Source organism: Amphiura filiformis, chromosome 8 (genome assembly GCF_039555335.1).
Source record: "Amphiura filiformis chromosome 8, Afil_fr2py, whole genome shotgun sequence".
NCBI classification, from domain to species: Eukaryota; Metazoa; Echinodermata; class Ophiuroidea; order Amphilepidida; family Amphiuridae; genus Amphiura; species Amphiura filiformis.
The window spans coordinates 30,645,205-30,660,496 of NC_092635.1; the positions used below are offsets into that span (position 1 = coordinate 30,645,205).

Below are 15,292 nucleotides of genomic sequence, written 5' to 3' on the forward strand. Positions count from 1 at the left end.
AGTAAATATATGCGCGGATCACTTAAGCTTTCATTTCCAGGTATTGAAATAGATTGGAAAATACACATGCAACTCCTCACATATTAATATGGCGGAATATACGCTAGCACAGTGAGTGATTCAAGATCATCTCTTGCTTAATTGTGCTGCATGTATACCATTTTGTGACCATCTTACCAACTGTAATTGTTCTGACACTGTTGATGACTGGATAGGCACAGGTTTGATGGGATAACTTAAGCTTGAGACCGGTGTTGTAGATGATGAGGCATGTATGGGTTGAGTGGCGGTAGAGTAAGTGTATAATGGTGGTGGTCCTGAGGCTGCTGTCATGCTGCCCGAAATGCCTACTGATTCAGCTGTTTGGTGAAAAAAAAACCCACAGAAATTGTTATATGGCAATTGAAATACCAAAGCAATTGTTAAACTGACATGTTATGACTTTTTGCCTAATGTCAGGCAGAGATTCTCAAAATGAGGGTGGTAACATGTCTGAAATAGATTAATAATTAATACATAGATTGGAATATTCCATGCCTGTGCCCTCTAAGCATACACGTAGTGCTCAACTTGTCTCTTCTGTGTACTCTTGTGCTACTTGTGCAATTTTTGAGTTCGCTATAAATGTACCCCTTTTATACTTATCATCGACACACATAGGCAACATGCCCACCTTCCGTGGTATGTTTCAAATAAACAAGTAGCAGTAACACAAAACTAGAATATACTAAGTATTACATTACAATCTGTCACTGAAAGTTCCAATTAGCTGTATATCTCGGGAAATCCCCTACAAAGGCATCAAATCACTCTTTTGCTCAAGAGTAAATAATCTGCTGTAAATAATCTCCCAAAGGCTATAGAAAATCAGCAAAGTATGAATTTGGACGAACATCCGCATACACCTTGTGACGAACAATGTGTTTTGATTGGTTTGATTTGGTTTGATAAGTATTTCTTTCTGCTCACAGTTTGTATTTTGAAATTGGAATGCAATTAACACTTGGACCAAATCAGGTCATTGTAAATATGATACCTAAATTTGTACTCTTCCATATGTATCTTTGAGGGGTAGTTAAAGCCAATCATTGAATGATTCAAAAGGGGCATTGACCATTTTCCTGCCATTTTTAACTTAACTTTTTGAAATTTTTCAGTTGATTTGATGCTACTGCACTACTTTCTCTTAACTTTCTCACCTTCTTTTTTAATCATCAATTTAGCTCTCTCGATATCAACCTGACTTGGTGATGACAACAAGCTCTTGATAGTGTACATGGGTGGAATTCTGTTTGAGCTCCCGGAGGTATTCAATGCAAACGAGTACGCCTGCGATGTGGCCTGGCCGGCTGACAACGGCGACGCCATGGGTGATCCACTTTGAACTCACGGCAGCCATTTGTAGGAAGGCGGAGGGATATTGACTGGCCAGAGATGGGTTAATATTTAGAGCTGGGGAAAGTAAAATAAAAGAAAAAAAGATTGCTGATTAGTAAGAAAATGTAGTTCTTCAACAACAGGAATATTATACATATTTTTTTATGGAGGAGGGTAAGTGACTGAGGTAATAAAAATCTTCTAACACCATAAATGTGCATAAATATTGTATAATTTCATTTTTCTTGCGGGTGGATGCATTTATATTTGTTTGCATTTTCCAACATTTTTAGTGACAATTTTGTTATAAAAATTGCAAAAATCACAGGATTTTTTTAGTCGTGTATGAAATAGGTTAATATATAAATGCATATCACTTGTTGCTTGAGAAATTGTACAAAATAATGCACATGTACTGAGATGTTGATACATCTAATGCACTCCCCCAGTATGTGTGCATTATTTTGTACAATTTCACTCCCAACAAGTGATACACGTTTATTAACCTATAAGCATCAACTGATGTGGCAAACAGCCTCAACTGACATTTTTGAACAAATCAAGTTTCTATCTTAGTTTTTTTAATTTTTATTTACCTACATAATATACTATGAAATACCTAATTTTGAACTCCACAGCCTAAATCCAACCCTATAAAAGATAGGTGCCAATCAATACCAACTAAGCACCCATATGCCCCTTTAATGCCCTTTTAGCATGGTACAGCTTCACAGTGGCCAAGCCAGGAATTTGGCAAGCAATTGCAGTGACCCGACAAAATTAAGTTGCCGGTTGGTTGAGTGAAGCAAGCTGAGCGTTTAACAGGTTTCAGGGATCCAGAGTGCAAGGAGCTGTTATGTCCCTTTTCAATGACTCAGGATTGGCAATTGTTTAGCATTTTGTACATTATTTGTCAACTAGCAAAGCTAATAGCAAAATGATATAAATGCTAGGCCTACTATAATTTGTGTACCTACCTATTATGTTATTCAACTGAGGTATCTGGGTCTACACCAAAGAATATTCAGTGTGACTATTTATAATAAATAACTTATAGGTGTTGAACTGCTATTAATGACAAGAAAGTAAAATGTTTCGACTTGTACTTCTTCTTGGTGAAATAAGGTCAAAGTCAGACCGCTCAAAATGAAACGACAGTACCAGTCTGAACCGAACAGAACAAAACCGACAGAACAAAATATTGGTGGCCCCCTTCTGGCTACACCACTGCAGCTTCACCATGTGATGGCTACATTAACCCATACAAAATGAATATTGTGTTCAATTTTGAACCAATCAAGGAGGGTATTAATAAGATCATTTGCATATGCAAGTTAGACCATAAATGGTTTAAAGCCTAGTCATAATTGGCAATTGAAATCAGCATTTCAAGCTATCAACCAGTCAGAAATGCTGTTAGATGACCAGTAGCGTCCAGGGGGTTAACTAATCAGTTTCAACTTGGAGAGACAAGAGACTCTTCATTCTGGCACTATGACCTTTTTTTATTTTGGATTGCATGTGTATCAGGTGTGTGCTCACTCAACCGTATCATGATTTAATGTGGCAGCTTTATTCTCCACCCAATTGTTATTCCACATAGTTTCCATTTTGTGTGCAGAAAACTGATAATCTCATTAAAATTTTACTGTCAATATAATATTCTCTTCACATGAATGGATATGGGGTATATCAACTCTTTTTGACTTTTCTTTTCAATATATGATAGGATTAAAATATAAATGTATCAAAGAACCGCTGTGTAAAAGTACACTAGCTGTTTCTTTGCACTGTACTTTTTTTTGTTGGCCAATGATATATCTAACTTGCAGGATGTTTAGTTGAAAATATAATTCGGACTACAAAATATTGAAATTCAAAAGTTGAATCTCAATTAAAATTATGCTATTTAACTGGATAAGGAAATTGAAATTAATTTTTATATAAGGCAAAATAAATTGTCTCGGCAACCCATGCCCTAAGTGATGACTGATGACACTGCTATGCAATTCTTTTTTCGTAGTCATAAGGATGCGATAAATGCAGGATTTTTTTTTTATTTGCATTTTTTCCCACTTATTAAATCAAACTTCCATATTTTTTCTGATTATACAAAATTGTTCTTGAAAAATCCTAGAAAACATTTTTAATAATAAAAAAACATGCTATAAAATGCACATTTTGAAAGCTATATGCGACTGTGTGTGGGTCACCGATATATTGTTCTTTGGCAGAAAAAATTACATACCTGCTTGAAGAGCTGCCTGTTGTTGTGAGAAGTCTGGTGCAAGATGTGAAAGTTTACGTGGGTCTACCATTGTAGGCGATGATAACGGTGAATCCCCATCATCGCTATTCAAGGGGGAATTTGGACGGGCTCTTGTTGTCAGTGATCCTTCTGGCATCACTTGACCGTTGACTATTTTATTTCTTAAAATTCTGCAAAAAGAAGAGGCATAGTATTCAGTAAGGGATGGTACTAACTTACAGTTAGAAAGATGGGAATAATGAGGCAAGGATTATAATTATTTGGCAATGATAACAATTTATTTCAACTTCAGGAAAACTGAAGTTTTTCAATAGGTATACAGGCCTAGATTCTACAACTAGGGGAAATTTCCAATTAGAATGAATTTTGTACCTATCATCTGTTTTATTGTATTGGAAATTCCTCCTGGAGGACAGAATTTTGTTTAAATGAAGATGACTCTGTCATGAGTTATGTTGTATTGCATATCCTATATATGTATGTTCAGTGTTTTTTACTGGGCAAAGAATACGAGGTGTATCAGTGTCCTAATCTGGCCTAGCAACCTACATGGTGCAGCACCATTTTCTTTCAAGCAAGCTACTAATACTATTTACTATAAATAGCACCCATTCATTAAGGTAAATAACTTTCACAATATTTGAAAAGCTTTGCTCCACTATAACACCCTACCAGTTACAAGGTCATGTAGCTCATTCAAGGCCACGTACGGCTTGTTTGGCTTTGCGTGTTAGCTTCCGATCACCCATTGAATTCGCACAACAAAAGAATGGCCTGACCCTGGCGACCTAAAATTGCCCCTCCTGCTATTTAACGCCTCAATTGTTTGCGCAATCCATTGCAGCGGTTAACAACATAACAAATGGATTGGGGCACCATAATGAACCCCAGATTTCTTCCGTCGCCTCAAGAGAACAACTTGAGCCGTTGTGATCACTATTAGCCATACGTGATTGTCAATAATATATTCAGGCCAAGCCATGCTGCACTTTGAATCAAAAAGGGGGAAGGTGTGGTGCCTGTGATTTGTATGTATCGTCCATTAGCATGACAGGCATTCTTGTATTGTACTACCATTTTCTCTTAGACTGCAAGCACAAGATCGATTACATTCTCCCTTGTCAAGGGTCAGTGTAATAACAGGTAGCTGTTAAACTCTCAGGTTGCCTAAAACTCTTTCATGGTCATTAATACTCTATTGTAAAGTTGTAAATACTGTGGTAATTGAAGTATAACCTTTAATTGCCATTCAGTATACAGGTTGTTGTAAGTCTCCTTAATTTGCCCAATAAACATAAAGCACACAATCCTCCCTGTTTCAAAGCTAACCACTGGGCTATTCAAAAAATAGTAAGAGCAGGGAAGGAGAGGAAGCGAAACAAAATTATACTACACGATCATGTTCAGACGAGCGTAGGTAACTTGCAGTTAAGTTAGAATTCAGCTATCTTTGAAAGTAAATAGGTAGCAAGTGTCTCTGTAATTAGCTAACAACTATGTGGACAACAGGACAAGTTTGCAATCGATATCAAAGGTGAGCATGCATTTCTGTTGATCACTTCCATGACAGCAACTAGGATTCTTTCATTTTCCTGTCATAAGCAGGGACAGGCGATTTGTGCAGAATTCCGCGCAATTGGCAATTTTTTTCCTATGGGCAGGGATACATGATTTGCACTGAAAAAAAAAGTTCCGCGCAATTTGCTATTTTTTTCAGCGCAAATCGCCTGTCCCTGGTCATAAGGTCACTGCGGGAGGCGCAGTACTTCTGGTAAATGTATACATTTATAATTGATAGTGTTTGATAGTGTATGTGCGCTCACAAGTAAAACAGGCCAGTGGTTACCTAAATTTGGTGGATAAGATTGGAAGAATAGGGATACTGTTTAAATTTTGGCTGCGTATGCATCGTAATCAAATCAAGACTTCCTTCAAAATGTTGGTCTCGGGTATTCATTTTTAACACTGTACAGGTTAAAAAATTACCTTATAACTGGAGATATCTAACTGGGATGTGGTTCTCATAAACTGAAATATGAACCAATGTTCACCGTACTCCTGGGATGTCTGGATTGAAAGTGCCAAATTCTGCAGCCTTAATTACTCACCTATTTATAGAGCTAACACTAGGTACTGTATCTTTTGTGCAAATGCCGTCTGAGATGAGTTGTTCCCGGATCTCCCAGGCAAATATTGTGGGGTTTTCCTCTTGTAATCGGCTATCTTCTCAACAACGCCGGGTGTGGCCACTTTGGGTTTGCTTCCTCCGATTATTCCAGGTCTGATTGATCCTGTTTCATAGTATCTGTAAGGGTGCACAAATGTAAGAAGAGATTCAAATATTTATCACCCTGTTGGGTATATTCACTGTGAGCAAAAATGATCAAATTCATGCATATGTTTTGATACTAATTATGTACGGTACAGCATGATCATCATCTTGGGCATGCTCATATGGGGCTCATATTGCGATATAAAGGTAGAAAAGATCGCTCTCATATCATGAATATTTCCTAAAACATGTATCCCCATGTACTAATTTACCCGATCAGTAGAACAAATTTTCAAGAACTTCAGCAGACACAATCCAATTTTAATGAATGTTGACTTTTTAAGCTGAATTTATACTACATTGCTGAGCGATAGCAATTGGTTTTTAGTCAGTGAGGTAGAGCGCTTTTTGTTGCGTTCAGAAAAGAGTGTTACCTTATTAGCCAAATACTATTCGCTTGTCACTCAGCGATGGAGTATAAATTCAGCTTTGATGGAATGTGTTGCTGTAAACCATATACCAGACAAAATACAGTTTTATTGATGTGAATTAACATACTGGAACCAACCCTAATGTATGTGATAAAATTTTACTTGGTGATTCTTATTGGGTGGATCCTTTATGATGTTGCAATAAAAAGGATTGTCATAAAACTAATAATGTGAACATTTTACCTGCAAAGTGAGATATGTGGAACCAAAAATGAGTAACAATGGAATACCAGACAATGAATCTTAGCCACAGATTAGGGGATGATAATTGGTCCTCTACTTGATCCTTTCATAAATCAGTGCTGGGCTAAAATTGGGATATTGGGATCCTTTGCTCAGAGTCCTCAGATATACTGGTACATTCTGCAAATTGATGGTCTCAAGTACCGGACTCAAAAAAAAAATCGGAATTACCTTCAAAACTGTGAAAGTCGTAAACCGAGGTTATGGATCTAGTTACCTGCACAGTGCACACATATATTTATTTAAGACTGGGGGTCTGGATCAATTCAGCAATGTGCAGACAAAGCCAAAAATAAAGGTTCATGGAATTTGCCTAAATCTTGTGATAGGAAAGGTATTTGGGTCTAATGATTTTGTAACTTGATCAAAATTCGAAAATCCCTTGTTGCCATGGTAATGGTTCTTTGAAGATTGCCACAGGGAAAGTTCATTTTTTCAATTTTACAGTTAGAAAAAGACACATTTTTCTAGCTAGCACTAATGAAATTGCTAGAAGTATGGAACAATTTAAATTGCTGCTGATAAATACCTATGTATTAGACGTTACAAAAATAGTATTGCCAGTTTTCTCACCCACCTAGAATATTGTGTAATATGCAATGCAAAATCCCTCTTTTTTCCATTTTTTTTCATTAGTAAAAGTGGTATAACTTTGAAATTCAATAACTCTCAAGAAGAAGTTTGCTGATTAAAGTCAGGGGTTGGATGAGAATGACTATGAATGGGGATGATCAACCAACCAATAAAAAAATTGGGGTCTTTACCCCATAACAAAGTTTTACTTTGAAGAAAGTTCGCTATTTTCGATAAAAATGAGCTAATTACATAGCACTTTCACAGTATAAAAAATCCTTTATTGGCTTCTGATTTGCAAATAACATACCCAGAATAGTTCATTGACCCATCATAACCATTGGTTATCATTTATTTAAGTAATTTTCACTTAGTAAACTGCCAGTGACCCCTCCCCCAGCCATATGGTTTAATGTATGAAAAATGTGCAAAGTTGGGCGCAAAATGGTTACCATGGACATTAATTTCTTGGTGGTGGTTATCTGTCTTGTACAATCTCTACTCTTCCTAAACAATGGCTAAATCGATTATAACTATTGAAACCAAATAAAACACATTATATTTCAGTTGGTCACTACTCTGGAGTAGGCTAGGGGTTTCCATGTATAATAATCATTTCTACTTCTTATTTAGGCCTATATTCACTACTGGACTCATTGATTGACTTTATCTGACATACCTCACCAATAATCTAAATATGGTTTAAACATAATGAGAATGTGATAATTTCGTGGATTTATAATATTAAAGTCCTTTTACCAGTAGTTTCTACCTTATCTGGGTTTATAGCAACAACAGCAACTGACATACCAAGTAACATTTTTCTTTGTTTTATACAATGTTATCTATACATTTAGTTTAAGACTGCATGATACTGAAAACAAATCTCAAATGTAAGAAAGATCAAACATTGTACAAAACAATAGAAAAATGTTTATAAAAACATGGGGGACTGGACAATGCACTTGAATTATTGTTTTTAAAATGCAATGTCACAGTTTTTTTTAAAAGTTAAATGTGGACATGGTGAAGCCATTGCGAACCCATTATAAAGTGATGCTCAAGTCTTTACTTTGTGTAGATTGTTAGAATTATAAACGGAGTCGCTCATGTGGGATTTTCTAATGAGATCATGAACAGTGCCTGACAAATGTCTGTGAGAGTTTTGATGCTGACACTGCTAAGTTTGTCATCTTGTACTCTAAATAATCTATTTGTCCCCAAAGTAATAGGAGTAATGGGATGATAAAGTTCTGGTTTCTGCACCGCTTCCTTTAGGCACTCTTGATATACCATTGTATCTGCAAGTTCATCATTGATCTCTCGGAAAAAAAACTACTTGTGTGTTGTGGGGTCAGATACTCGTCTCAGATGTAGGCCTGCTAAACATGCTAAATGCCCTCTTGTTGCTATTTTACATCCGCCAAAAAACGCATTTGCTTAGCAACAGCAGAAGGGTCTCTCTATTCCCAGCCTGGATTCCCAGTGACCTCTTCATGCTCATACCCATCAATACTAAATTCTTTCTGCTTCTTGGAAATTGGGTTTGTTTGTTTCTTAATGACTATAGGTTAAATACCACATAATTATGTATTACACGGGTTTCAATGGCAAAATGGCTAATTTCGGGTGGACGTTTCTCATATTCAGAACTCTCACAGTTAAATGCCACTAATATCAGGTGAAACTATATGATTTAGATGCCAAATGATCAAAAACTCAACATTGGTTGACCTGAGACTTTTCTTGTTTTAACGCACTGAACCGTAAACACCTCAAAATGGCAGTGCGCACTTTCGAAGCTGAAAGTTACAATATGGTAGGGCTAATATTTACTAAAAACCGTGGCTGTGCGTATGAATTTTGGTACTATTGCAACAAAAATGTCATATAATGAGAGAAAATATACCATTTTGAAGCATCAAACCCTAAAAAGTACTTTTTTGGCTATATTACTTGGTCAATTTCAGCGATTTTAAAGCAGTCTTTTCAGATGGCATGCAAACAAATAGTTACTCGTCTTATTTCCATGTATCGCCCAGGCCTATTAGTGGTATATAACCTTTAGGGCCAATTCATGACCTAATCATATCTCTGATTCAGAAAGAATGCATTGCTGTCCGTCCTCTTATCTTGGCTAGAAGGCTTTTTAATTTTGATGTTTGTAATTTTGTCATATTTTCCTGACTGAATGTGAGCTACATGTACTAGCGTCAATGCTTCAATGCTTTATGTATGTCGATCGATGTACATGTTTCCTTTGGTAACTGAATAACGTTTGCAATAGGCCTACCTCTTGAATCCACCATAGCTAGTAGATTCATCTACTGAAGATAAAGCTTCACATACTCCCTATTGCTGATTCGTGTTCTCGTAGAATTGGTGAACACTGTTGATTGTACTGGGTTAGTACTAGTAGCTGCCTGATGTTAAAAGCAGCACATAGTTCATGATGTTGATGATTTTCAAATGTTTCTTGGTTACATTTTCTGATGTTGAATTCCCGGAAGATCCATCTGCTGGAGATGAAACTTTACATGATGTTGAGGGCTAGGCTTAAAACTTCCAAACTGCGTGCCAAAAAGAATTTCTTGCCCCTTTCAGCCTCCCACCAAATCTTTCCCCCCCCCCCGCACATGCCATATGTTTGAGTTCCCAATTTGCAAACCTTATAATAATGGTTTAGATGTACATAAATGCAAGCGTAGTGAGCAAAGAATTTGGCATATTTGAACATTTCTGCACTGTTTTTCTAAGCCCTTATCAGAGTGTGTCTGTAGTATAGTCTGCCGCGTAAATGTGCTCCAATGTCCATTGCCACCACCTAGCTTGCAGTGGCAAACAAAAACCTGGGCAAATCATTATTGCACAGCCCCTGATTGGTGTTCTCGTAGAGTTGGTGAACTCTGTTGTTTGTACCGGGTATCTAGCTGTCTCATGCTAAAAGCAGTGGCAAACTTACAAAAACCTGGGCAAATCAGGCTAGGAACCATGGTATAGGTTCATGTACTAGACCCCTGACCCCTTTGAGTTTGACCTGCCAAAATTGCTCCCCCCTTTTTGTGGGTTGCCAAAATTCTTGGACACCCCCCCATTTACCCTTCCTACGGGGCTTATCATTATTGCACAGCCCCTGATTGGTGTTCTCGTAAAGTTGGTGAACTCTAGTTGTTTGTACTGGGTAGCTAGCTATCTGTATTTGAATAGCGCTGCGCTCTGTCTAATCTGCTTAACATGCTTAAAAGGCCTGTATGTATAATATAGCTTGTTTGTACCATTTAAAACTGAGACTCAAATTTAAGAAGTCACTTAATCTTTTCATCAATAGAAATATATTCAATGATTATTTCATTACGGTTATTTAAACACAATCCTTTTAAGCTTAAACTTGTCTTTTTTGCCATAAATTCCCTTAAAAATACACATTTTTTTCAAAAACTTGGTACTTTTAAAAAGCCAGAACTTCTTTAGAAGTTGAGACCCCAATTTTTTGAAACTATATATCTGTCAGCAAGGGTTCACTCTAGCTATGCCACCATACAATTACAAAATATCAACTTCTTCTTTACAGTTACACCCCTTCAATGTTGGGGTAAAATGACATTTACAATTTTTGCCCAAAAATGTGTTTTTTTCTACTTAAAATTAAAGGATCTTTTAAAAGAGTGACAAGCTCTTTCTTCATTTGCAAGGACTACCAAAGCATGCCCATATCTGAAGAAAAAAATTAAAAATTATATCACATCTTATATATTTGTGGCATTCGACCAAACTTTGCCCTTTTTCAAAAATGAAAAATGTAAATTTTGGTCATTTTCGACTAATATTTGTTTTGTCCGTTACCATGCCAACAGGCCAAATGCAACTTTTTAAATGTCATTTTTAAAATGTCCCCCCTAAACCCTTTCCATGCTAAAAGAATCAAGGATTTCTATTTTTTTGAGTTTGTCCACATATTTAAAATTTTGCTTGACGGTAACAGACCCCTAGTCTTAAATGTTCACTGTAGTGCTTCAAGAATGGCTGGATTGTTCCTGAAAAATTATACATGTTTGTCAGTAAATTACCTATCACCAGGTAGTTAGGTATTCAAGTATCTCTCTGTCAGACCAAGCATGTATACCCATGCATTGCAGAAAACCAAATTGTAGTATCACACTTTACAGCTCGGGGGCACTCATTGAACATTGGGAACTAAGAACTGATTTTCGGGCCAAATAAAAGCTTGATGAACTGAAATTTCAAGGGGTCTAGTTAAAATTAGGCCAAATTATAGGCTGTGTAGGTACAAATTCCATTTTTTTTCCTAGCTTTAGAATAAGAGCTGCAGTTGTCAGGGTTTGAGATCCTAGATCATGATCAACTGTATAGGTTTCAAGTAACTGCCAGGGAGAGCCTGAAAATCGGCCCCTTGACTGCTGCACATCCCCGTACCAGGTTTACATGCGAGTACCACATCAGGGCTTAGCAATCAAGGACACTCACACAATCTGACGTATGTTACCTGACAAGAATTTTGCTGACACAGCCATGTGAGACTTTGAGCTGCCTGGAGATGTCACATGGTCGCACACCTTGCTGCGCCATGTCTACAATCTGTTGGCGGATGGCTTGTGGTAGAGGTCTTCCATTGGCAAACTGGCCTCCTAGTTGATTCAGTGCACTTTCCCTATCTGCCTGGGCTGTAGACAACAAACAGGAGATAATGGGAACATGTTAGCAAAATTGATTAACACATTTTTTTTACACTTTTTACCACAGGCTATTTCTCCTAATTAGTGCCCCCTGCAGAATGTAAAGTCCCCATTTTCAATGCACCTGTTACAGATGCCGTCAAATGTCTCCATAAAATTAATATCTAAAATATTCTGGTTTCGTTGATTTTGATCCTGCTCAGATACACTAGTATTTTTATTGTTTATACTGGCGTGTAAATAAATTCCTAATTTTGACTGTAAATTTTTTTGTTTTAATAAGCACTCCCTGAAAGTGACTAAGGTGCTATTCAGTGCTCAAAATAGACAGAGGCCGAGGGTGATTTCCCCACGGAAATGCCAAAATAGCCCTCAAAAATTAACTTACGGGGCCAATTTTTAAAGTAGCCCGAAAGGAACTATTTTGAGGCTTGTGCTCAAAGTAAATGGGGATTTGGTATTTAACCCCCAGAATCCTGAAATTAAGTAGCCCCAAAAATTTAAATTATGGGGCAATTTTTTCAATTATATGCTATTTGTCATTTTGAATAATTCTATTTTTCTTTAATTTAAGAGACACATGATAGCAAACTGTCAAAGTATATTTTTTGTGAACAGATTCATGATAATATCTTGCTGTGATTAATGACAGGGATTTCCTAAATATACCACATACAGAAGAATTGTTCAACTTCAGTGCATTCATTGTCTATGTGAAATCAATGTTCCACACGCAATCACCGACACATTTTTAAATACATTCACGTCTCAAGGTTGAAATTTGGGTTGATATACGAAGCGTAAAATTTGGATAAAAGATCATAAAATATGTAAACATTTTATTTGTGGTAATTACTTGGCTGTATCATAATTCATGTCATTTGCTTCTAAGGGGCTGTGCAATAATTAATTATGAGCCTTGGGGAAGGGTAAAATTGGCAGGGTCAAGAATTTTTGGCCAGCCAAAAGAGGGGGGGGACAAGCAATGTTTTTGCACTTAAAAAAAATGCACTCAAAGGCTTAGAAGAAAAACAGTACATAAACTCTTAAATTTTTTAAGGGGGGTTGGGCAAGCCAAGATTGGGCATGACGTTTGGAAATTTTACCCCCTATAATTTGGCTCATAATTATTGCACAGCCCCAAAGGGTATCACAATTCTATGTATTCTTAGGCCAAACAGAACATGGAATCTCGGATCCTAAGAGCTTGCGAACATTTAAATGTGGAATCCGTTAATTCAAAAACAAATTGGGGAAAATAAAACAATCTGTCAATTAATTTCCCAGCCAGTCAAATGCCTTCTGCAAAACGGATGTCCGCAGCAGCTCTGAGACACTTCTTGGGGGCCTTAGCTAAACTCCTATGTCACCCAGTAACTTCTATTGCATTTCAATCCATGGAAAGGTGGTACAGGGCACGCTATTGTTATGGGATCTGATACCATCTGGGTACATTATAATAAATCATGCCCTCTTTGGAGTCTCCATCATGGTGGAATAGCCATGTCGTCATTGCCTCCTGATTTATTGTGGTTTTATGCAGCGTTACATCACACAAAATGGATGCTACTATAATGGAGACTCAACAGACCCAAAGAGGGCGTAATTTATTATTGCGCACCCAGGGGTATCAGATCAGTGGCGTAGCGTCATAGGGGCCCGGGGGGGGGGCACATGCCCCCCCAATGGATTGCAAAATTTAGAAAATCCCATAGGAAAATTGCCAAAATGGCCTGTGCCCCCCCAATCAGACCTGGTGCCCGCCCCCCATCATGGTCGGTGCCCCCCCAATCGGATGACCCACGATACGCCACTGTATCAGATCCCATAACAGCTACCTTTGACAAAATCAAGGTTAAAGTAGAAAAGGACACAGTTTCAGCACCCCAAACAAGGAAGTAAACAAAATTCCACACTGTATTTTTTGTGCTTCCAAGAAGAATACACAGGCCCAGGTACACAGGTGTCAACTATGCTTGCTGCTTCATTAGGTTGTTGTTTGTCATGGAGAATAAATTGTTTGTAACCAAGGACAAACTAATCCAGGGATAGCCAACCTTTGTCATTTGTACTTAGCCATGATAATTGCTACCTCTATTACGCACATACAAGTACACGCCAACACAGGGCTCACACTGCACTTTCTTGTCAACCTGTAACCATTGGCCCAGATTGGGATGTGGTTCAAAACTTGCTATTATTAACATTTCACCTACACATAGTCTGGACTCTGGATTATTAGATGAAAAAAGGTCCATCTCAGAAGACAACGCACATAGCTTTTAAAATTCACATTGATCAAAGCACATTTATTTTAATCCCAGGTTTTGGAGGGTTTTTGCCAGCGTTTTTGACTTTTTTTAGTCAACAGGAAGCAAATTAGAAATTGACCATGAAGCAGGAAAAAATAACACCACCAATTAAAAATATTTTGCGATATTATTTTTCTTCCAGTATGAAAAAAAAAATATTTAAAATTTAAACTATTATTGTACACCTGTGATAAGTTTCTTTTCCTTTATTATTTATTTGAATACTAGAACTTTTTGATCTGATCTGGGTAGAACATAATATAATGGGACGACATGTCTTGTATGCTCCAAGGGCTTTCAAGTAGTGTCAGGAAAAGAGAAATCCTTGAAAAGAGTTACTTGTATCAGTTCTAGAAATTATTTTGGCCTTAGTTAAATATTTTCTGAATGACCCAACTTTTAGGTGAAAGTTCTGTCTTTCTAAATTCTATTCACAAAATGTTGACGAAAAAATGCACATGATGATGATGCATTAAATTGTGAATTAAGCAACTTGTGACTACACAAACTTGCCCTGTACGTCAAATTAGTTATGATGATGACTGTGTTAATAGTACAAACAACCTCTTGATGGTTGAATTTGGTACCTATTAACATGCCCAATCATGCATTACGTGGGCGGCAGTGATTTGCACTTTGCGTGACAAACGAGGCATGGCGATCATGGAATTCCTAAATCAATCACACACACACAATTTTTTTTTGGATGTATACCTATTATCCTGTTATTGCATTTGTCTGTTGGAATCCTACAGCGTGAAACAAGCCTGTCTATCATTATACAAAAATTGAAAAACAGGTAGAGTGTTTTGATAACCACATTAACTTGCTATATATAGTGTAAAAGTTGTGATGTGGGGCCACAAGGCACCCCCTCCGTTAAAAAAACTGTCTAAGGCTGCGATCACAGTATACTGTATACGGTATTCGCTATATGCTCATTCGATTAGGCTGAGTTCACATAGTATACTCCTATGTGAACTCAGCCTGATCGAATATCGTATAGTGAATACCGTATACATTATTCTATGTGATCGCAGCCTAAGCGACTCCTTTTCAAT

The 15,292-nt window shown here is 37.2% G+C and overlaps 1 protein-coding gene across 1 annotated transcript in view; it reads right to left on the reverse strand.

Annotated features, from left to right (window-relative positions):
* Nucleotides 1-224: 224 nt before the first annotated feature.
* Nucleotides 225-15,292, reverse strand: part of LOC140158940 (paired box protein Pax-2-A-like) — a 43,592-nt gene continuing 28,524 nt past the window's right edge. Inside the window, 6 exon segments of the mRNA XM_072182225.1 lie at nt 225-359; nt 1,200-1,452; nt 3,626-3,816; nt 5,755-5,851; nt 5,854-5,951; nt 11,730-11,907. Of these exon segments, the coding sequence (XP_072038326.1) occupies nt 1,235-1,452; nt 3,626-3,816; nt 5,755-5,851; nt 5,854-5,951; nt 11,730-11,907 (782 nt within the window). The 3' untranslated portion in view covers nt 225-359; nt 1,200-1,234.